The sequence below is a fragment of the Phyllostomus discolor genome, chromosome 12 (assembly GCF_004126475.2).
Source record: "Phyllostomus discolor isolate MPI-MPIP mPhyDis1 chromosome 12, mPhyDis1.pri.v3, whole genome shotgun sequence".
NCBI lineage: Eukaryota > Metazoa > Chordata > Mammalia > Chiroptera > Phyllostomidae > Phyllostomus > Phyllostomus discolor.
The window spans coordinates 77598153-77622868 of record NC_040914.2 but is presented as its reverse complement, the minus strand read 5'-3'; the positions used below and the strand labels follow the sequence as shown (position 1 = coordinate 77622868).

Here is a 24716-nt window from a genome sequence, read left to right as displayed (position 1 = left end):
ACAAGTAGCAAATTGGGACACCATGCTGCCCAGGGAGAAAGCAGGAGATGCCCTCTGCAGATGTGGCCCCACCTCCCTGGCCCCTCTGTTGATGCAGATAATTAGCCACATACAACCTAATGGGAAAGAGAAGTGCACGTAATGATGAATGCCACAAAAATAGAATATTTTAAAGTATATTGTGGATGTTCTTTTAAAGACAACCTTTAAAATTTCTCGGTGTAGCTAGCAGGGAAACCAAAAACAGCCATGCCCAGCTAATGATAAAAACTGCAAAAAATGCTGCCCCATAAATGCCCTTGGCTCAGATACCCCACAAGTCAAGGAAAAGGGGCCTCAATGAGAGCTGGTTACTGTGCCCCCTCCATCAGCCAAGCAGAAGAAAAGATGAGCTGCCAAATTATGGCTCCAGGCTGGCCTCTCCAACAGGTTAATTTTCACCATACACTTACTCTGTTGTTTATGGGAAAAGCATTTGGCAGGAACATACACACAAATCCTAAGACTGCTAGTTCAGTGAGATGTGATTTGTAAAACTTACAAAAGCACTGAATCCTCCTTCCCTTCCAGTCATTCCAGCCAAACGAAAAACATACCACAGGATGGCCAAGCCTACTGCTGTCATCCCCAAGGCATAGAGGGCACTAGTGAGAGAAAGAGAGGCAGTTACAGGCTCAGAAGTGGCCGCAAGGCAGCTGACAGTTACACCTTACCAAGGCAGGGATAGGGACCACGGACATTTCAAAGATGAGAAGAGCTACCCCTCCCTCTGAGAGCAACTTGTAAAACAAATGGTTGTGAAAACAATTTCCTTGTCCAGTTCTCACCAATTACCCTCTTTTGTAAAGTTTGCCTAAACTACCGGATGAAGTGGGGAAATGTTGGAGATGCAGAATGTAATCTTGGCATGAAGCCAGAATAGCTGATACTGCACACTCACCCTGTTATATAGAGAGAGCCTTGTGACAATTAAAGAACCAACCACAGTGGGTTTTCACGTTCAATAAATTTTGTTTTCAAAAGGAGACCATTAATTTTGGTTAGTAAGGCAGAATAAGCCTAGAATAAAAAGTACACCTTGGGATGCCAGCCCTCCACATGAAGATGTAAGCCACCCATCTGCCCTATACCCCTGTTATTCCTACAATCAAGTAGAGGTGCAGCCTCAGAACCCCAAGCCTTCAGGAGCCAGTGGGCTGTAGAATTTAGAGGCTCATCATTTCATAGATGTGCTTGCCAGTCACTGAGCCTTATCAGAATTACAAAGCATGTCCACAAGTCAACAATAAACCTCTCTACCCAGCTTTTAGCCACTGTTGGTCCCAGCATGCAATTAGAACCCCTGACTGTGCTGACTGATCTGTTCCCACTAAGGAGTCTGCAGGCCCATGGCCTACAACCCCTAAATTCTTTCTGAAACATGGAACCAAGAATTCCTGCTGGATATTGGTGCTTCTCCCCTTTCTATTCCATTTTCCTATTTGTAGAAGACAGCTAACCCCACACGTGCTAAATTCATAAATGCAACCACACAACTGGAGTAAGCAACTAAAAATTCCAACAGGCTCACACAATTCCAAACTTCCCAATGTTATGTCATTCACTCATATGTTATTTACCCTCCCACAAGAGAGTCTAGTTAACTATAGGAAAGCCAGTTTCAGATTTCTGTGTGTGGTTTGTTTCTCACATTATAAAGCCACGCTTGGTCTAGTTCAAGGGCTGACAAAATTGACCAACATACTTTCCAAAGAATCCCGTACGCTTATAGGAAACTGGAATCCTGTCCTTGCCTTCGATATTCAGCTCATCTTCAGCCGCTCGAAGCTTCTCTTCAAATTTGTCGATGTTTGCCACCTGCATTCGGTACATCAAGGCCAGTCTCTGGGGGCAGAAGGCAGAGGGACTGTGAGAGTGATGAAGGGGACAGACTGCCAATCCCTCAAACACACAGTTGTCATTCAGAAACTACTTTCACATCTAAAGAATTGTAATTGTCTCAAACACAATTATAACAAATTTTCTTTCTTTTTTTTTTAATACTAGCTTCCTAGGTTTTTCTTTTTTTTTAAAGATTTTATTTATTTTTAGAGAAGAGAAGGGGGGAGAGAGAGAGAGACAGAGAGAGAGAGACAGAGAGAGAGACAGAGACATCAATGTGCGGTTGCTGGGGGTTATGGCCTGCAACCCAGGAATGTACCCTGGCTGGGAATCGAACCTGGGACACTTTGGTTCCCAGCCCGCTCTCAATCCACTGAGCTACGCCAGCCAGGGCACAAATTTTCAATAGATATGCTTTCTTTTATTTTCACAAATAGAAGCATTTTAGAAAATTGGAGGAGGCATTGCATTCTAAACTCAGCACCCTGTCCCACTCAACTGAGTGGGACACAGAGACAACAGAGACACACAGAGAACACAGAGACAAGTCTGAGTACTGGACTGAGGATGCACAGTCCACTTACTACGGCAAAAAATGCAGGTGTTGGGTTTGACCATTGGCTGAATCTGAAATTCAACTAAGTGGGTGTCTTATTTCTTAGAAAACCTTCCCCAGATAAAGAGACTAAGGAAAAGTAAGCAGATGGAAAGTTTCCTAAAGTGAAATCAGCACCTTCCCCAAGTACACAGGCTTCACTGAGAGGAAAGCTCAAAACCAGTCTAGGAGTCCACATTGAGTCCCCAAGTCCCATCTCAATAGGTTGACCTCATCACAGGGATTGATCACTCCTGAGCTAGGCTGAAACCTCTACAGAAAGAACATCCGTGCAACGCACAAGAGGTGGGAGCATGGGTAGGGTACTCCTCATTCTTCCCACCAACCTGGACTGTGTCTTATGGATTCCACATCATTTTCCTAACAGCCTACTCCACATGCTTTCCAAAGTTAAACTGTTCCAAGCTCCGGTTCTAAACACTCTTGCAGTCTAACCTGAGCAACCAGAATTCCCCCGGGGCTGTTAGGAGCTGCAGAAAAATCTCTTGTGGAATAGGTGTCACTATGAGAGCAGTCAGCCAGGCTCCCTATGGGAGACAGCAGGCCAGGTGAAAAGGCAGACAAGAGGACCCACAAGTCACAACATAGTGACCATGACCTGTGCTGTAACACCCAGTGGCTTCAGTTGCTGAACTAACCTAACAGACCCCAAGTATTTGATCTGGACTACTCCAATGCCTAGATCACTGGTCTGGCCATGTAACTGAAGTCACAATTGGCATAGAAGGGAAAAATGTAGAAATGATCCTCTTTCTATGCCAAGATCCAAGAATACAATGTATGATTCCAGAGGCCAATTCAATGCCCACAACCTCTATAAAATTTTCTCTGGTCACCTGGGCCCAAATCATCCTCTCACTTCTGTAAGGCCCTACAGCAGCCAGCCAGGCCACTCACTACTCAGAAACAAGCAGCATGCATCACCACCACTCATTTCTGAACTGTGCTGGAATTTAACTTTTGCAATTCAGAAAACTATGTGTTGATGCTATCACCCCAACTAAATTATAAGCCTTTGTAAACTGATAACCAGCTGAAAACACCATGTTGGAGACTTGATCTGAAAGAGAAACTTACTGGGCTGCAGCGGACCTAAAGCCAAGCATCTTAAGATAGGATAAGCATTCCACTGACATCTCAACCCTATTCAAAAACCAGAGTAGTGTGGCTCAGTGGATTGAGTGCTGGCCTGAGAACCAAAAGGTCGCTGGTTCGATTCCCAGTCGGGGCATATGCTGGGGCTGTGGGCCAAGTCCTCAGTAGGCAGCATGTGAGAGGCAGCCACACACTAATGTTTCTCTCCCTCTTTCTCTCTCCCTTCCCCTTTCTAAAGTAAATAAATAAATAAATAAATAAATAAATAAATAAATAAAAACTGGAATCTTAAAAAAAACAATAACAACAAAACTACAGTAGATATCGGAATGCAATCAGGGCATGCTCTGGGAGCATGGTGTAAAGGAGAGAATACACCAAAGAAGAGACTAACCCCATGTTCTGTGTGAACTGAGTGAATCAAAACCAGAAGACCCATCTGTCTCCCAGCATGGAGAAAGAGGTATAATTTTACCTGGACTATCCAAACTTTTAGCAAAAAATGGGAACTTTTAGCCACTAAAGACACATGACAGCCCTGGCTGGCATAGCTCAGTGGATGGAGCACGGGCTGGGAACCAAAGTGTCCCAGGTTCGATTCCCAGCCAGGGTACATTTCTGGGGTTGCAGGCCATAACCCCCAGCAACCGCACATTGATGTTTCTATCTATCTCTATCTCTATCTCCCTCCCTTCCCTCCCTAAAAATAAATAAATAAAATCTTTAAAAAAAAAACCAAGTGTCCTTTAAAAAAAAAAGACACATGACAATTAAATATAATTCATAATTTATGAATGGATCCTGGATTAAGATACTAATAAAAACAACTCTTAAAGACAGTACAGGGGCAACTGAGTAACATGAACAGGGAAAGTACTTTAGAAAATATTTTGGGTTGCAGGGATGGTGCACTAATCATAAGGAAAATTTCACAGACAAGCTAATTTGCCTTTCAAGAGCAAGGCTCCTGACCTGGCTGGTGTAACTCAGTGGATTAAGAACAGGCCCCCAAACTAAAGGGTCATTGGTCCCCTCTTCAATTCCCAGTCAGGGCACATGCCTGGGTTGCAGGCCAGGTTCCCAGTGCAGGGCATGTGAGAGGCAACCACACATTGATGTTTCTCTTCCTCTCTTTCTCCATTCCTTTAAAAATAATCTTTTTTTAAAAAAAGTACAAGTCTCAAGTTCAAGATGGCAAAGAAGATTCTGAGCTCACCTCCTCTCATTGACACCGAAACTACAACTATGTATATAATATCTCTGAGAATGACCTGAAGACTAGCAGAACAGATTTTCTACAACTACAGACACACTACAGACCCTGGGTAGGAGGGGTAGAGACTAAGTCTAGTCAGGACCCACCTTACCCCCGCACCAACTCCCCATGTGGTGACTCAAAAGTGAGAGGGATATTGTAACGGTAGAAGTCATCCCCAAAAGTGAGGGGTCTGATCCCTAGCCTGGGGGATCCACACCAGAAGAGGAGCCCCCATAACATCTGGTTTTGAAAACCAGCAGGACTGACATCTAGGAGAGCAAAAGGCTGCAGGAAACCCAGGTTTCTTTCTGAGTCCCAGCACAGAGGCAGCAGTTCAAAAAGCTTCTCGGTCACACATGAAGGTGATACACTAACTAATTTTAGGGTATATGCTGGAGGGACAGGGTATCTGTTAGAACTTTCTCCTGAGTAAGAAGTGCTGGTGAGCACCATTTCCCCCCCCTTTCTTTCCTTTCCTTCCACCTAGTTGGTCTGACGCTGGCAGACACCATTTCTGACCTCTCCATTAACCTTGCTAACACTGTTCACACCACCCTCGTGTTTCGCTGGGGACTCATCCAGGCTGGCACCCCTCCAAAGTGGCTCCTGCATTGCCACACTCAGTGGGTGACCTCAGTTGACACCAGCACACAGCAGTGTGTCCGCAATAGTGTGGCTGGGCCTCTCAGCCAATCACACTGAATATCTGCCTCACATACCAGTGAGCCCACAACAGTTGTGGCCAGGCCTCATAGCCAGTGGGAAAAGGATCAGCCTTGCCTACCAGTGTGTCAATAGGAGCTACAGCCCAATTACAACAGGAGGCCACACTAGAACACACAGAGAACACTTCTGGAGCACCTGGCTCTGGTAACAAGGGTGATTCCACCACTAGGCTCCATAGGACACCTTCTAAAAGAGACCACTTTTTCAAGACCAGGAGAGGTAACTGACATACCTAATACAGAGACACAAACAGGCAAGATGAGAGAAAAGAATATGCTCCAAACAAAAAACAGGACAAAACCTTAGAAAAAGAACTAAATGAAATGGATGCAAGCTGTCTATTAGATAGAATTCAAATAGTTATGAAGATGCTCATCACATTCTGCAGATAAGTGGATAAACTCAGTGAGAACTTCAACAAAGAGAAAAAAAGGAAACCTATCAGAACTGAAGAATATAACAACTGAAATGAAAAATACACTGGAAGGAATAAACAGCAGATCAGATGACACAGAAGAATGGATCAGCAATCAGGAAGAGAAGATAGTGAAAAACACACAATTGGAAGATCAAAAAGAAAAAAGAATGAAAATAGCATAAGAAACTTCTGTGACAACATCAAGTGTACTAATATTTGAATCACAGGGGTTCCAGAAGGAGAAGAGAGAGAGAGCAAGGGATAGAAAACCTACTTGAAGAAACAATGGCTGAAAATTTCCATATCCCGACAAAGGAAACGACATCCAAGTCCCAGAAGCACTGAGAGATCCAAACAAGGTGAACCCAAAGCAACCCACAGCAAGACACATTTTTATTAAATTGTTAAAAGTTAAAAATAAAGACTTAAAAGCAGCAAGAAAAAAAACAAATAGTTCCATACAAGGGAATGCCCAGAAGACTAACAGCTGATTTTTCAACAGAAACTTTGCAGGCCAGCCCTGGCCATGTAGCTCTATTGGTTAATGACTTGTACTGATGCGCCAAGGTTGTAGGTTTGGTCCCCAGTCGAGGCACATACAAGAATCAACCAATGAATGCATAAATAAGTGGAATGACAAATAGATGTTTTTCTTTCTGCCACCCCCCCCAAAATCAGTAAAGAAACAAAATAAATAAACAAAAGACTTTACAGGCCAGAAGGGAGTGTCACACTATATCCTACACGATGAGAGGAAACTCCTACAACCCAGAATACTCTACCCAGTAAGGTTATCATTCAGAATTGAAGCAGAGATCAAGATTTCCCCAGACAAGCAAAAGCTAATAGGTTCACTGCCACTAAACCAGCATTATAAGAAATGTTAAGGGAATCCTGTAAGTGGAAAAGGAAAGGCCAAAACTAGAAATAAGAAAATACATGAAAAAAAAATTTCATTAGTAAAGGCAAATATAGTAAATGTCATAGACCAACCACTTATAAATTTAGTATGAAAACAATTAAAATTGCAGTAAGTACATATTCATCAATAATTACTTTAAATGTAAATGAACTAAGTTTTTCTTTCGAAAGACACAGAATGACTGAATGGATTAAAAAAAAAAACAAGACTCTTATATATGCTGCCTATGTGAGACTCACTTCAGATACAGACTGGAAGTAAATGGATGGAGAAAGGCATTTTATGAAAATGGAAATTAAAAAAAAGCTGGGATAGCAATACTTTTATTAGACAAGACAGACTTTAAAACAAGGGCTGTAACAGTACACAAAGGAAGATCCCGCAATTCCACTTCTGGGCACTTATCTGAACCAAATGAAACACTAATTAGAAAAGATACATGCAACTCTATGTTCACTGCAGCAATACTTACAATAGCCATGATATGAAAACAACACACGTTCATCAGTAGATGAATGAATAAAGAAGAAATGAATATGTGCGTGCACACCCACACACAAGGATATTACTCAGCCATGAAAAAGAATGAAACCTTGCCATTTGTGGCAATATAGACAGAGGGAATTATGCTAAGTGAAGTAAGTCAGAGAAAGACAAATTTGTATCATTTTACTTAAATATGGAATCTAAAAAACTAAACGAACCACCAAAACAAACAGACTCATAAATACAGAAAAACTGACAGTTGCCAGGGAAATGAAGGATATGGGCAAAAAGGTGGAATTATAGCATAATTAAGTAATGGGAATGTAAAGTACAGAATAGGGAACACAGTCAATAATAGCACAGTAACTTTGTACAGTGACACATGGATACTGTACTCTTTGTGGTGATCACTTTGTAAGGTATATGAATGTCAAATCACTATGTTATGCCCTGAAACTAATATAATACTGTATGTTAACTATGCTTTAATTAAAAAAGAATTTACAGTCCAGAATGAAAGAAAGAAGAAAATATTCTGTATTAATGTTACCTTTCTTGGGCCTAACTATGGTGCTGTGGTTACTGGAGAATGAGAAGGGAATCAGAGATTGGAGGGAGTGATTCATTTTTGCCCAGGGTTTTCACACAGTCCAGCTTTGGGGCCCAGTTTCCATACACCCACCTCATTTCCCAGTGGTGCCAGACAACTAGGCCACTGTCAATAGGTATGTTTCTTCCCATCTTTCTTTTTTTAATTATTTATTTTTAGAGAAAGGGGAAGAGAGGGAGAGAAACATCAATGTGTGCTTGCCTCTCACATGCCTACCACTGGGAACCTGGCCTGCAACCCAGGTACGTGCCCTGACTGGGAATCAAGCCAGCAACCCTTTGGTTCAGGCTGGTGCTCAGCCCACTAAGCCACACCAGCCAGGGCTCTCTCCCCATCTTTGATGGCCAGCTCCCTACCTGGCATGAATGCTCACCCTCCCGACCCCTCTGCAATGTCTGCCATCTTTTCTATGACTAGGATACCACTCTCCAGTGCTGACCATACTGGGGGTTCTCTCCTGGGGCTGAGGCAACTGTGGACCCCACTAGCTCCTAGCTGAAGACAACACTGCCTCTCCCCATTTCAAGCATCATCTTAGTGGGCCACCACTCAAAAACCTTCAATGAATGTAACAACCAAAAAAATGAGGGTGGCCCTGACCAGGTAGCTCAGTTGGTAAAAATGTCACCCTAGAGGCTAAAAGGTTGTGGGTTTGATCCCTCGTCAGGGCACATGCCTATGTTGCAGGTTCGGTCCCTGGTTGGGACATGTATGGTAGGCAACCAATCAATGTTTCTCTCTCACATCTCTATTTCTCTCCCTCTCTCCCTCCCTTCCTTTCTCTCTAAAATCAATGAGCAAGTACTTAGGTGAAGGTTTAAAAACAAAATAGGGTGGGTAGGGACTGAGTGAAAGGGGGGGTTACACATGCGTCTCCAGGTCTTTTCAAGCGTGTGCTCTTGCCATCACTTACAGGACGCCCGAATACCACGGCTCCAGGGTGCAGGTACACTTCCACCACATCGCTCTCGGGCACCACCTGGACCCGCTGTACCTCGCCCTTGGCCAGCATCTCATTGACAAAGTCGTTCCAGGAAATGTTGCCCCCGCTGGTGCTGAGTGCATTCAGCAGGCTCATGACAACGGCGATGACAAACAAGGTGCGCAGTCGCTCTCGGTACATCTGGTCCTCCCTCTCCTTGCGCCTCCTCTCCTCTGTGAGCAGGGACCAGAGGAGTGTTAGACACAGGCTGCAGGCCAAGCCCACCCTCAATGCCTTACATCCTTTTGCCAGGAAAGCTCAACACTGAGACAGCCGTGTTTCATCTCCTAAAAGGTCCTACATTTTGGCCTATTTTTCAACAAAGTGATTTGAGACAAACACTAAACATAAGTCATTCGAAGTAACCAACATTCCATTTAGAAGTCTCACTGGCTCAGATAATGTGAAGCCATTTTTTAAGTCAAAAAGCTTCCCAGGACCACCACACAGTAGACCCCTTCACTGAAAATACATCTGACCCAAGCTGTAATGAATTCAGGAACTCCACATTGATTAGATTCTGAGCATCATCAGTAGAGTACTTTTGACACATGTGTGTAAGTTATTAATCACATTAAAACAAATATCTTCTACCTTCCTCCTAAACAAACAAATACCATAGCCTTCCTCCTAAATCCCCAATCAGATAAGTACCTCCCCTGCTGAGATGGAGGGGAGGTGCTGGCCTTTGTTTATGTGGTGCTTTCTGTGGTCATGGCCCACTTACCCCAGTCCTTACAACCGTCAGGTACCTGTGTTTACAACGAGGAGGTCCCAGACCAGGAGGTCCCTATTTAGCTCATCTGTGTAGTGAGGGCCATCCTTCCCAACACAACAACTAGATTTTATCAGATTTGTCATTAACGATGCCCACTGAGAAATATAAACACAATCCTTCACCAGTTCTGACCAACATGGGTCCAGACCTACCTCAGCAGCCAAACCTTCAACCATTTTTTTTGTCCTCCTCACAATCCATGTGCTCCTTCATGCACAAACATGCTCATCTGCTCAGGTAAAGAGCAGAGAGGACCCGGGACAGACGTAGGGCTCAACCCAAAGTCTGGGGTAAAAGGTCCACCCCAAGCTGCACATGTGGTCACTTTTCTAAGAACAGGAGCACAGCTGGAACCCAGTGTGCACCGCTCCTCTCTGCACTGCCTGGAGGTGTCACCCACAAACACACCACCTTCCTCTCCAACCATCAGTTTAGAGGAATTCAAAAGGTTTTTAAATCAGCTTAAAAAATAAATGAGAAAACAGAACAGTAGAACAAATAAAGAAATTCTAAAGTTGGAAAAAAAAAACCCACGAATGAAACCTACTAAGGCCCTAGTCAGGTAGTTCAGTTGGCTAGAGCATCATCCTGATAAGCCACGGTTGCGGGTTCAATCTCTGGTCAGGGCACATACAAGAAGCAACCAATGAATGCATAAATAAGTGGAACAACAGATTGATGTCTCTCTCTAAAAAAATCATCAATTAAAAAAATCCTAGTGAGGCTGTCCTGGTAATCATTTTGAAAACATGAAGGTATATCTGAGATACCATATCTTGTTATAATAGATTACAGTAATGTATCTAATATGTAAAGCTCACATTCACAAAAGACAGCTAAATAAAGGCTACCACTTATTTTGAAAAAACAAATTTATGTTCTCAGGTGAGTACTAATTCTTTAGAAACCATGTACTTCAAATATTTAATTTTCAGTCTTCTTTTCTTTTTTTTTTTAACTTTATTTATTTATTTTTAGAGATAGGGGAAGGGAGGAAGAAAGAAAGGGAAACATCAATGTGTGGTTGCCTCTCATGTACCACCTACTGAGGACCTGGCCTGAAACCCAGACATGTGCCCTGATGGGGTATCAAGCTGGTAACCATTTGGTTCACAGGCTGGCACTCAATCCACTGAGCCACGCTACCCAGGGGCCAGTCTTGTTTTCTAATTAACAACATTGACAGTCATCAAACTACAACACAGTGATATGAATGAGGCTCATGTCAACACATCTATCCTTCAGAGGCTTTATATGATCAAAATGTCTATTTTCAATACATTTAAGACACTGAATTTGTGAGTAAGTCCCCTGTTTCTGGTTGGGTGGCACAGTGCACAAATCAACTGTTGTTCCTCCCACACCCTACATGAAAGGGATTTAGAGCAATTCTGTGACTCACAACCATCTGTTCAGAGTGTTAAAAAGGTCTACAATTTTCAAAAGATACAGCTTGGTGTTAAATAAGACAGCTTTGCAAGAATGTCTAAAAACAATAAAAGAGCAGCTTAGATGTGGAGTCCAATAAACACCTGTTCTGTTTTTTTGTTTTGTTTTGTTTTTCCCCCAAAATCCAATTCTTTTCAAATAAAAACCAGCCTGGTGTACTCATCACACATCTACACTCTTAACACAGGCTGTCCCCAGTTCACTCTTCATTATCATCAGCTCCTAGCAGCCATCTTGCACCTTAGGGATCCACTCACCTCAGACTTAGCTTTTTATTTCCCTCACCCTTTACATGATCACCCCATCCCAGTTCCAGAGTAGAGATGACATTTAAGATTTGCAAGTGAGTTCAGTGTGAACTGCAGCTGGGGGCTGACGCAGGACCACAGTGGTCCTCTTATGAGACAGTGATCTCCTACTTTCTTCAAGGCCCTACAACAGTACCCTCCTCCCCTCTGGGGGCTGCTTCTCAAGCCTGGGGCAGTGAAAACACTAACCAGGTGTATATGGGGTTGGGTTCAGCCAAGGAGTTCTGGTGCCTTCCTCCCACCCCAGAACTCTGACTTCAGGGTAGATCCAAGATTCACTTTTTCCACACACAAAAAAACAGAAATGCCATGTGCCTTTAGGCATTCTGAAGAAGACAAGGGACACAGGTGCTGATGGAAGCATCCCTAAAAGGACCAATAGGAAGGATCCAGCAATGGCATTTAGAGATTGGGGCAGGTTTGCTCAGGGCACGGGGAGCACAGGTGCCTGGGCTTGCCCAACTTTTAAGACAGGTTTCCTGATGCTTAGAATGTACAGGTGAAGACAACCAAACTAGCCATTTTTCCAGAAGATCCAACAGACCTACCTTCATCATCTTCGGGGGTCCTCCCCTTGGACTCATCATGGTCCTTAGTCTTCCGCTTCCTCCTTGAGGTGTTAAAATAGTAAGCGCCACCTACAAGGAATTGGGAAACTATTTCACAATCAAGATCTGCAACTACAAGGGAACACTTAAGAGAAGAGTATATTCTTGAATAAACAAATTAAAACAGTAGCTATTTAAAACCTGTAAGATCTAGAATAGTACAGTATTTACAAATCATAGAATAAAAAACTACTTCAACATATGAAGTATCTTTGTAATTTAAATTAGTCAATGTGAGAAAATGCAAATTAGTTATGAACATAAGTTTGAGAAAGTATCATGAGTTTGTTGGAAAAAAATCCCTTTAATACATACAATCACTTTAATTTTTATTTAATTTTTTAAATTTGATTTTAAAGGGAGAGAAGAAGGGGGAAGGAGAGAGAGAGAAAGAGAGAAGAAGAGAGAAAGAAACATTGGTCATGCCCTGGCTGGTGTGCCTCAGTGGATTCTGTGACAGCCTGTGAACCAAAGGGTTGCTTGTTCGATTCCCAGTCAGGAGACATGCCTAGAGTGTGGGCCAGGTCCCCAGTGGGGGCGGCTTGAGAGGCAAGCACACACTGATGCTTCTTTCTCCCTTCCTCTTCCTCTAAAAATAAATAAAATCTTTGGCGGGGGGTGGGGCGGGGAGAAAGAAACATCGATTAATTGTTCCACTTATTTATGTATTTACTGGTTGATTCTTGTAGGTGCCCTGACAGGGGATCACAACCACAACCTTTATGTATCAGAACGACACTCTAACTACTTACCTACCCAGCCAGGGCCTGTACAGTCACTTTAAATGAACTTAAACAAATGAATGACACAAGTGGCTTTGGCACATGCAGTAAGGCAGCAAGGCAAGGGTCACCATCACCAAGACAGGATCACATAACACTCCTCACACAAAAGGTTCTGCCTTACCTAAGGTCTGAACAAATCAGTATTAAAAATGGGGAGAAAGATTCTCAAAAGATGACTGAGTTGTACTTTTCTTCACAGACATTAACAGAATCACAAGTGAAACTATCTTAATGACCCCCTGACACAGTTCAGGCTATCTGAAGGGTGAAGTGTGTGCCACCGGGTGCATGTGCAGATCTAAATGAGAAAACACAGACAACAGATGTGCAAACTGCCCACAAGTCACAGCTCTTCCTGACCATGTGTGGGTACCGGGCTATTTATGTACATTAGGAAGTCAGAAAATTTTACTTTTTCCCTATTCCAACTAGATAAAGGGAAGAGTAAAATTACAGATGGCAATTCTTAAGATCCTTTGACCTAAGGTCAAGAAAGACAGCAGGATGTAGAGTCTCACTGAACGGTGCAACTCGACTGTGAGAGTAAACTATTTCCTGGCTGCTTTTAGTTACCTTCTGTATATAAAATATACAAGCCACTCTGCAGAACCTTACGAGTACTCTTGCAGCTTGCTAAAGAACACGACAATACTTTTTCAAGCAGCCCAATTATTGTTATACACCAGAACTGGGGGGGTCGGGGGAAGGCCCTGGTCAGGTAGCTCAGTTGACCGGAGTGTCATCTGGATACACCAAGGTTGCAGGTTTGATCTCCAGTCAGGACACATACACATAGCAATCAATGAATACATAAATAAGTGGAACAACAAAGTGATGTTTCTCTCTCTCTCTCCCTTCCTTTCTCCAAAATCAATAACTAAAAAAAAATCTGTTTTAACTTCAAAATAAGCAAAAATGGCCTGTTCTGATCTTGGACAATCTTCCTTTTTGTGAACTCCATTTCAGAGCACCTAAGGGCTCACAATAAATAGAAGCCAATGCTCCTATTAGCAATTTCATTTTTCTGTCAGTGTCAAACCAGCAACATTATCCTAATTTATTCACAAATAGGACAGCCTTTGCCTATCACTTCTGTCTTTCAGTAGATACACACCTAAAAGCTTCCAGAGTCTGACTGGATTCTGGACTAGATGCTGTTTCAATAATAATCCATGGATCCCTTCAAAGGTAGGAGTTAGCAGTCGCAATTGCAAACTCTGAAAAAAAAAAAAAACGATACCCAGGATTAGTCGCATCAACATTTTAGCACACCAAAGCAATGTGAACTAATTCCCTGATGCAAAATCTTTTCTAAAAGCTCAAATATTTATACATTTGTAATGTTTATATTGCCCTGAAATGTGAAGTAATAGTCTGATCATTACTTCAAAGTTTTGATGTCACATCAAAAGAAAAAAAGCCCTGATCAGTGTAGCTCAGTTGGTTGGACATCATCCCACAAAGTGAAACGTTTGATTCCCAGTAAGGGTTGTGGGTGCAGTTCCTGGTCAGGGTGCATACGGGAGGCAACCCATCAATGTTTCTTTCTCACACTGATCTTTCTATCTTTCTCTCCCTTCCTCTCTCTCTAAAAATCACTAAAAACATATGCTTGGGTGAGGATTAAAAAAAAAGATACAAAAACATCAAAAGCAAGTGAGCAAGTCAGAGAAACACTGAACTAAAGGAATGGAGCATTAGCTACCATCCTGTGCTTCCAGATTCACAACTCTCCTGCAGTACAAAAAGAGTAGAGGCTCCGAAACGCCTCAGTGACAGACCCTTTACTCCTGATGTCTCCAGACAGCCACTCGCTGCAGAACACTTCGAGGTACTACTACAGCAGCTTACCAGCCTGTATTTCCAAAGTTCTGTTTTCAAGATGAGCATTCTCCCATTTGAATGTGTTTCATGTTCTCAAGGGCCAATTTAACTTTATCTGTATTGGCAATTTCTTCATTTGTTTCATTATTTATTTTTAATTTTTTTCCTTACCTCATTCCTGGTCTGCTGTTGCTATGGAGAAAAGTAACACCTTGATCAATGCTCTTTCATGAGGAGCACATTACATGCAATTTCCTTTAACAATAGAATAAAAATTCCCAGTCTATACAATTATTGCCCCATTTAATTACTACTAATCTTGCCTCAGAAATAACCAGAGATTGTATAAGGGAGGGCCACAGAGTGTGAACTGGGACTAATAAGTAACATCAGTGTGTTAAATATAGCACACACACACACAAATCATTCTTCAAAGTCAGCCTCAAAGGCTGTTTAAACTAGTTTACTTAGTTTATTGCTATTATAGCCATTGGTGAGATAATTTGCTTTCATTTCACAAGTATGTGTAAATTGTCTATTTCAGCCTTTATTTTTATAGACTAAACAAAGATAATTATGTTCCTTCTCAACAGAATTAAAAGCAAAAAAGCCCTGACCCTGACCAGTGTGGCTTAGTTGGTTGAGCGTTGTCCTACAAAGAATCAACATGGCTGGGTGTGTAGTTTGTCCCTGGTGGAGGCATGTATGAGGGGCAACCAATATGTATTTCTCTCGCATGGGTGTTTCTCTTCTCTTTCTCCCTCCCCCTCTGTCTAAAAATAAAGAAATAAATCTTTTAAGTGTAATAGTTGCCCTCAGATTCAGGAAAGTGGCCAGTAATATAGAATCGCATCACAATTAAAACTGGTCCTCAAGTCATGTAAAACGCACCAGTACTTTTTAGGGTTTGCTTTCAGGATTAAATGTCGACCTTAGCAGGGCCTGGAACACAACCGTCATACAGAGGGTGCTCCATGAATTTGTGTGGATAACATCTGAAGCTACACGACGAAAGTTAAATACGATTACGTGGTATTTTGCTCACACAAATCCCTCAGGCGGCCACTAACGTCTATGGCCAACTCCAGTACGGAAAGCATTAGAATTCAACCTGACGAGTCTCAGATCTCTGCGAGCCAAGTGTAAAATACTTCTTTGCTTTATAATGGAGAAACTCTTAGTGTTTTCGATTTTAAAACGCAAGGAAGACGGGCAAAAATATCGACACACAATATACAGGCTGGAAACACCCAAGCCGGGGCCTGTACCCCTGCGGGGTCTCCTCCCGGACCCGGCCGGAGCGGCATCTACGCGACCGGGATTACCTGCAAGGCTCGGCCTCCAGCCCCGGCGACACCCATTGGCGTCTTGTGGACGAAGTACGGCCACCTCCTCCCGACCCCAGCGTAGAGCCCTAGGCCCCAGCCCGAGCAGGGGCCCCGCAGCCAGTCCGGACCCGAGCCCTGGCCCTGGCGGAGGGCACGCATCAGCACCCACGCGGCCGCCATGTTGGCCCGGAAGCGGCGGCAGCGCAGTCGGAGCCTCCTGTGTGCGTCTGCGCGATCGGGCAACCGCGGGGGCGCTTGCGTGGCTGGCTGAGCAAAGGCTTCCTTTCCTTCATCCGGCTTCCAGAGTAGTGCGGCCTACTGGCGCCGGTCTGACTGGGATTTCCCAGCGGTTTATTGAGGTGCCACCCGGTGCTGGGGACCGCGAGTATAGCTGCAGGCTGGCGGGCCCGAGAGCAAAGGTATAGCGACCCGGCGCGGGGCCGCTCGGGGGGAGGGATTGGCTGCAGGTAGCGTCGGGTCCCCGAGTGGAGCGAGGAAGCCGAGGGTACGTGAGCAGACCGAGGAATAGGAATACGATCCTGACCCTGCCACGTTTTGGCGCGAGGAGCGCGGAGAGGGCGCGAGGAGCGCGGAGAGGGCACGTCTCGCAGATGGATTAAGAGGAAGGATGTGGAAAAGGAGGGTGTGGAATAACCCCAGCTCGGGCAGATGTCTGGAATCTCGCCCTACAGATGTTTGAGTAGACAACAATCTTCTCAACTATCTTCTGAGTCATTTCTGAAAGTAATTCCCAGTCCAGATGGGCAAGATCACCTCCCGGACACTAGAGTCCACTCGCTGCTTTTGGGGAACGAGCAGTGAAGAGTGTGTTTTTATCCCGGACTCAGGCAGTGCATGTGGGGGGTCCTGACCTTGGCTGGCTTCTTCCTGACGTTACCCACCCCTTTCAGGCCTACCTCTGCTCTGTGGTTGAATGCTTAGTTCTGAGACTGCTGATTGCGGAGACCTGAAAAGCTTGTTGAGCAGGAAAAGCAAAGACTAAGGTGAATGTATTATGGAGGTAGGGTTATGGTGACATACTTGTTTCTGTGCTTTTCTGTATTCCCTGAATTCCCAAGGACGAGTCATAATAATAACCATTTTCCTGAGTGCAAACTAGTGTCTGGTTCCATATCAAACATTCCTATCAAGATCTATTTTAGAGATGAAGAACAGACTCAGAAACATTCAAAGTAATCTGTCCAAAGTCACATCTGAGAAGTGATGGCACAGAGTTTCAGACTGGGGTTTCACTGGTTTCTGGATCACTCACCATTATGCCTTAAGTATTACAAAGTAACATGTATGATTAGTATATCCTTCCCCTCCCTACCCCCGAAACTGGGAAGGTTTGAGGACATTGGTATTTGTTTGTTTGTTTGTTTGTTTAATTAAATGCCCTGATTATTGGTCCTGGGCTCTCTGGCAGCCACTGCTTTTGCAGAGGTTTTTATTTGTGGTTCGTTGAGCAAGCAGCCACTAAGCAGAGAGCTGCCCCTGAGTTACGCAACTGAACTGCCCTTTTTGTTTCAATTGTCCTCTTACGATTTTACTTCACAAACAATCCATTCTCCCCAGTTTCCTCCTTCACCATTTTTTTTCTTGGTTAAATTGTCCCACCCACTTTCTGCTATCTAGCTCTCTGTGTCTTGCCCTCACTCTCTCCGCAGACCAGTCCTGTGACTGTAACCATACTTACCAGAGTGGTTTCTCGTGCCTTATGGAAGCTTGTGCAAAGTCTCCCTGACAGGAAGTGACCAAGCTCCTCACCCTCAGGCCTGTTCCATCATTACCCAGTTCAGGGGATTTGTGCCTCAAAGCCTCTAACGAACTTGAATGTGTTTGGGAAAAGTATAAGATACAATCCCATCAATATTGTTTGAAATAAAATTGTTATTGTGCTTCAGCCTCTTTGCCTGGTGATTCACTTGTAAGCAGTGCAGGGTGTTGGCAGAGGGCCAGCTTCTGGGGAAAGAACACTGGCTTCTGTCCTTCTCAGCCTATGACTTAGAGCATGTTATTAACTTCTCCAAGCCACAATTTTCTCATCAGTAAAATGGGGATGATAATTATCTACCAAGTAAGGCTAATATCAGCCTTGGGTCTCCCACAGAGTTGTTGTCAAGATAAAATGCAATTAAAGTATGTGAAAGCAACTTGTGAACCAGGAAGGCGTTCATATCCAGGAGTTACTCCTAGGATGCCGTGGGAAATGAGGTTCTGGGAAAACAGACTATTGATTCATTTATTCAAACATTTATTTAACAAATGTGTTTTGAAGGCTGGCTGTGTCCCAGGACTCAGGTGAGTGGTAAATCATGATTCTGAACCCACCTGCTTCAGTCCCACCTCTGCAGTAGCTCAGAGCAGAGGCTCCTGTGCAGTAGGGATTGAAAGATTCAGGTACCCCATGCCCTGGACCTAGAGGAGAAGGCTCTGTAGAAGAAAGCTGGCTCACTGTATCTAACTTGGCTCTCAGGCCCTGCTTCATCTCCCACCAGGACATCAAGTTCATTTTCAGCCATTTCTGTCACCATTATATTTTTTTGGAACTTCGCAACTTCTGTTTACTAATTTGTACTTCCTCAGCTCTCTGAACTCTGTGTTCATCAGGATGTTTCAACGTGGCTTCCCTTAACCGTCTGAGAAGCAATCGCACAGTGAACACCCAGTTTGATTCAGGGCATGTCCTTAGGTCTCTGCACTGCCACCCTGATACCAGATGTCATTTGTTCTAGATCCAGTTCAAGATCCATTAGCAAGCCCTGACTGGTGTGACTCAGTTGGAGTGTCATCCCAGAAAGCGAGGTCAGGGCACATGCCTTTGTTATAGGTTTGGTCCCTGGTTGGGGCTCATGTGAGAGGCGGCTGATCAATGTTCCTATCTCACGTGGATGTTTCTCTCCCTCTCTATTAAAAAAAAAAATCTGCCCTGACTGGCATAGCTCAGTGGATTGAGCCCAGGCTACAAACCAAAGGGTTGCAGGTTCAATTCCCAGTCAGGGCACATGCCTGGGTTGCAGGCCAGGTCTCCATTGTGGGGGCCACATGGGAAACAACCACACATTGATGTTTCTCTTTCTCCCTCCATTCCCCTGTCTAAAAATAAATAAATAAAAATCTTTTTAAAAAATCCATGAGCAAAATGAGCCTCAGGAGCTGTAGAAGGGCCACTCAGCCTGGGCTGCCTTAAGGGGAGAGGAACAGAGAGTGCATCTGTTCCACTCCCATCCTGAGAACTCCACCCTCTGTTCCTCAGCATGGTGGAGTCCTTGCTCAATATTAGCTAAAGGGCTTCAGGCAAGCTTCTCTTGGAACATCTGTTGGTGCCTTGCCTGTAAAATAGGAATAAAACCTTAGCAGTCCGGAGACAGGTTGATCTTTTTGGTTTTAAGATCTAGTCTTCCTTATTAATATCAAAATAAATAATTACTTGCTCCTTTCCAAATTAGGCAGCCTGGCAGCAACTAAACTTCTAAACATTTTTTAAAGCTCAGTTGCTTCCACACTTACCCTGGCCTTTGAAGCCTTTGGACTGTTGCACAATATAATTGCTGCACTGTAGTCATGAAGGTGAGCTCATCCTACTGAGGCTAAGTCACACAGCTTTGAATGACCTGGTCTACAACTAGGTATTTGCCTAATATTAGGGTGTCTTCTATAAAATACACTCCCTTGTGGAATGTTTGAATAAACTTATCTCTTTGAATTTTGTTAAATTTTGTTTCTGAACTAAAGATCTGTCTTAGGAAACTATTCTTCTCATCACTTGTGAACTGGGTCTTACTCATCACACGTGCAACAAGATGTCATAATCACAGATTTCGTTCTTGAAATGATGAAAGTCCATTTCTACTAGCAAAAAACTACAGGAATTTGCGTTTGACTAATTAGCTGCACACTCCACAATATTTCTTAAGACTGGTGTGGGACTTTGGACAGATATTTAGGAGAGAGCTTGAAAGGGCAGGGTCTGTAACCTCTTCTCATAATTTTAATTCCATAACTGGACAGTACTTAGCAAATTCATTAATTTAGCCACTTATTCTGTTGATTGTATCAGCTATCTATTACTTTGCAACAAATTACCCTAAAGCTTAGCAAGTTCAAACAAGTAGTGCTTATCTCATACAGTTTCTGAGGGACAGGAATCCAGGAGTGGCTGACTGGTTAGTTCCAGCTGTTCAGGGTCTCTCACATGGGTGCAGTTGAACTGGCAGTGCTACGATCATTTGATGTGTGTCTAGCACTAGAGAATGGACTTTTTTAAAAAGATTTTATTTATTTATTTTTAGGGAAGGAAGGGAGATAGAGAGAAACATCAATGTGTGGTTGCTGGGGGTCATGGCCTGCAACCCAGGCATGTACCCTGACTAGGAATCGAACCTGTGACACTTTGGTTTGCAGCCCATGCTCAATCCACTGAGCTATACCAGCCAGGGCGAGAATGGGCTTTTAAGGTGAAACCCTCCCCTGGCTCCTCACCGAGTGGACTTTCCATGGGGCTGCTCCCATGATATGGTACCATGTGGCAGGGATGACCTTAGGGGGCAGGGGTCATTGAGGGTCAGCTTGGAGGCTACTGACCATAGTGATGATTATAAAAGATATGTGTTGTTCAGACCTGCTCAGCAAAATGCCCCAATTATGTGATCCCAGTCTTTCATATTGTCACATTAATGACACATTATTGGTTCAGGAATGGGAAAGTCAACTGTGGACTATAGATTGGAGATATAGCCAATTTGATCACTGGCCACAGCCCAGAGAAGTCCTTCCTCGGGACTTCTATTTGAAGACAGAGAAGGGACCTTGCCTTTGAGGTGATGGAATAGAAGGATAAATCCAGAGTATTGCTGGCACCTTTCCCACCCCGAGGAGAAAGCCAGCTGTGATTGGAGAGAATGTGGCCCACACAGAGAGTGGGGTAGCCAAGGCTACAGGAGAGACTTGAGACAGCCTGTTTGAGTCCCTAGATCTAGTCACTGCAAATGAGATACCTCTTTCTTTCCTTATTATGAGTCTACCCCCTTGTTCTGAGGCAAGTTTACACTGGATTTTCATACGTTCAAGTTGGGGCTTTCCTGTCCAGGTCCGTTAGCTACTGTGGAGTCACTTCTGACCAGCAGTATAGGGTACCTTCTCAACTCCCCAGTGTGGGTTCAGAAGCCTCATTTGGGTTCAGTTACCATTAAAGAAGGAGCATGTCTGGTTGTCCAGTTTATAGCCTATGCCTACAAGTTACTAGCCAGATAGCTGTCTGTCCCAGGGGTTACTTATTATGGGAATGATAAGCAATTTATAGCAAGAAAAAGTTAGCTTGTCTGTACATGGCCTCTCAACAGTTTTCAGTTGAATGTGTCATGGAGCCAACAGGATTCTCTATTTGCTTGTCGCTGGCCAGCAAATGTAGCCAGTGATCAGACTGGCTATATCTCCACTCCATAATCCACAGCTGGCAACTGTCAGCAGAACTGCTCCATTTAGATATCTTGAACAGAGTATGCTGTCTCCCTAAAGGAGGACAGCCCTAGGCCTTTGTGATTTTCCAGTAAGGCACAGAGTATTCTCTAGCTGACTGGGCCTGAATCCTAAAAGTCTAGGGTCATGATGGTTTTTCAGCAAATCAGTTATGGATCTGCTTTTGTAGAAGTTCCCACGAACCACATTGAATTTGGACAGCCACAGTGTGGCAGGGAAAAAGATTCAGTGGCAAGTGAGTGTTCACAGATATCCCTGCCTTGTTTTTTTTTTTTTTTTTTTTATATCCCTGCCTTTTCTGCCAACCTGCTAAAGAAAAATCTTGCTTTGCCAATTCAGAACTTCCTGCTCTGTCCTCAGAGATTGCTAGTCCATTCCTGGATGTTTGGTAATGCAGAACAAAAAGAGGACAAAAACAGGTCAAAAGAAAGGAAGAGAGATGCAAGAGGATGGAGAAAAGCCACATCAGAGCTGTTACGGTCCTAATGTAAAGATGGTTGGCAGAGGGGAAGAGGGAGTGAAAGGGGCCAGGTGCGTAGAATTTGATGGGGTGAGTTTTTGGAGAGACTGGTGAGAGGCTCCCAAAGCAGTTATAGAGAATGAAGAACTAGAGAGAAAAGGAGATTTTTATGTGTAGCCAAGCCCCAGATACTGTGGACATAGCAGTGAGCAAAATGATGCTTGTCCTCAAGAAGCTTCCATTCTAGTGGCAGGAGAGAGAAAAAGTAAAATGAGTCAACAAAGCACAGTGAGAAGACTGTAAGTGGCCAGAGACAAATAAAGCTTGAGATAGGGTGGAGTCAAGGCCAGCTTTTCAGGGAAGGAGACTTTGAAAATTGTGTTGAGCCCTGGCTGGTGTGGCTCAGTGGACTGAGTGCCGGCCTATGAACCTCGGGGTCACTGGTTCAGTTCCCAATCAGGGCACATGCCTGGGTTGTGGGCCAGGCCCCCAGCTGGGGTGTGTGAGAGGCAACCACACATTGATGTTTCTCTTCCCTTCTCTCTCCCTTCCCCTCTCTAAAACTAAATAAATAAAATATTAAAAAAAAAAGAAAATTGTGTTGAAATATATATGATACAATTTGCTATTTTGAAAGGGGACTTTAGAGCAGTAGTGAAGGTAAGAGTGTCTTCCCAGAACTGGGAGTGTGCTGGGACGAGAGTCATGTGTAGTGGAGACTGGAGGAAGTGGGCAGGGCTGGGGTCAAGCCCAAGCTGGAGTGGCCCAATGGTGCCGGGCTCCACTGCCATTGTCGGGACCCTGCCTTTGTGCTTGAGGTGGAGGGTGTGGAGGATTTTGAGCAAGGACTGACTGTTCTGTTGTAAAAGCATCATTTGGCCTGCTTCATGGTGAATAGAATTCAGAGAGCCAGATGTGGGGAGAGGGAGAGCAGGGAGAGGCTGCCACACCACCAGAGAGAAAGATGCTATTTGGATGGAAGTGAGGTGGGGTGAGAGGAACTGGTCTTCAGGAGGCACAAGAAAGCCTGGGTGGCTTCATGTTTGCCTGGGTGGCTGGCTGCTTTGCTGGACCCACAGTCCCATGGAGGCAAGGGGGCTGGCCACAGTGCCAACAGGAAGTGACTGCCCAGCTTGAGCACCCAGATTAGCCACCCTCTCTCACAGGCTGACTAGGAGCAGCAGCCACAACTCAGGTCTTAGAGAAATGGTTTTAGGTACTGTCTCCTTTTCACTGTAATTTACAGGGCTGATCTGACAGAGGAAGAGGTGGCTACTTCTACATAGAATTTGAACCATGGCTCACTTAAGCCTCCACTCCCCCCAGAAAAACACACACACACCAGCAGATCATGGCTAGGCACCAGGCTCTTCCTATGGCACATTCAGCAGTTTTTCCCAGAGGATCCTATCCTGTGTTTCTAAGATTCATGGACAGCCATGGTTGGAGGAGGCTTGGGACCTGACTGAGTTCAACTGGAGATGATTTGAAGATAGGAAGATACTTTGCCTGTATATATGCCTCAAATCAAAGCATGCAATCTGGGTTCTGCCATCTCCATCACTGCTATTTTGTGTTCTATTCCACTTGACAGTTGTTACTTGGGCTGTAAGGCAATCCTATCTGAGGTCACACTTTTGCAAACAGAGCAGACAAAACAAATCCTATGGACTACATTTACAGTCCTCTCTTCTGCAGAAAGAAAGAACTGAAGCATGTTTGTGGGAGGTCTGGGGAAAGAGGGCAAGGCAGCAGTTCCCCTGCAGCCTGGTGAAGTCAATTTCGCTGCACAGCATGGATGCTAAGCTGAGGGTCACTGGAAGATGATTTACCTGCTAGCAGGGGTATCCAAACTTTTGGCGTCTCTGCGCCACACTGGAAGAAGAGCTGTCTTGAACCACACATTAAATACATTGCAACACGAAACAATCTCATAATGTTTTAAGTAAATTTACGATTTTGTGTTGGACCATATTCATTGTTATCCTTAGCCACATGTGGCTTGCAGGCCACGGGTTGGACACCCCTGATTTACAGTATTCAACACTAAAATGCAGGAGCAGTTCAGTAGCATTTCAGGATGAACTCACATGAAATCTACCTTTTTATTATCTAGATAGTTTAAAGTTGCAAATTAAAGCTGGGTTTAGTGACAAAATATATTAAGTCCTACACTACTGAGCACCTCTGCTGTCCCTGAGCATCTCTGTATTATATTATAGTGTTGTAAAAAGTATACACACTCATAAAACACCATCTCCAGACCAGGAACCAGGTGAAGCAGGAAGGGGTGAGCGGTTCTGGGGTTGTCTGCTCCAGGAAAGTACTAGTCACTGACATCCAGGTTCATGCAGTGGGGACCTGGACCAGGATGCATCATTCCTCCCAGCAAACCCATCACCAAAGGCCTCTGCTTCATACCAGCAGGTGCAGAAGTGACACATGAAGACAGCTCCACTGGCCATCTTCCAGCTCACAAAACACTAAGGCCTGACCATGCTCTACCTCCACACACTATCTTTTTCCATTTCCCCCAAACTCCCTACCATCCTACTACACTGAAACACCTTTCTCTCCCTGTTGAGTTGTTACATGTCCACCTGTTGGGTTAGTGACATCTAACTTCCAGACCCCAGGGATCTGTATTGTCTTCTGAGAACAGCCATCCCCGCTGCCAGCTAGCAGCCATCCCCTCCAAAGC

The 24716-nt window shown here is 44.2% G+C and overlaps 1 protein-coding gene and 1 long non-coding RNA gene across 4 annotated transcripts in view; one reads left to right on the top strand and one right to left on the bottom strand.

Annotated features, from left to right (window-relative positions):
* The window catches only part of SPG7 (SPG7 matrix AAA peptidase subunit, paraplegin), a 42453-nt gene extending 26163 nt beyond the window's left edge, over positions 1–16290 (bottom strand). Inside the window, exons 1-7 of one of the 3 annotated variants that reach the window (XM_036012411.1) lie at positions 16072–16287; positions 14918–14938; positions 14037–14139; positions 12078–12167; positions 8926–9167; positions 1745–1884; positions 542–644 (exon numbers count right to left, since the gene is read on the bottom strand). In XM_036012411.1, coding sequence (XP_035868304.1) covers positions 542–644; positions 1745–1884; positions 8926–9167; positions 12078–12167; positions 14037–14139; positions 14918–14938; positions 16072–16254 — 882 coding nt within the window. In that variant the 5' untranslated portion in view covers positions 16255–16287. Of the gene's footprint in view, positions 1–541; positions 645–1744; positions 1885–8925; positions 9168–12077; positions 12168–14036; positions 14140–14917; positions 14939–16071 lie in introns of all 3 variants that reach the window. The other 2 variants (XM_028534764.2, XM_036012412.1) reach the window with 2 other exon arrangements.
* A 12-nt stretch (positions 16291–16302) lies between these two features.
* On the top strand, positions 16303–17980 carry LOC118497585. Its single transcript, XR_004900120.1, has 2 exons — positions 16303–16493; positions 16986–17980. It is a non-coding gene; the product is annotated as an uncharacterized LOC118497585 (long non-coding RNA).
* The last annotated feature ends 6736 nt before the right edge of the window (positions 17981–24716 follow it).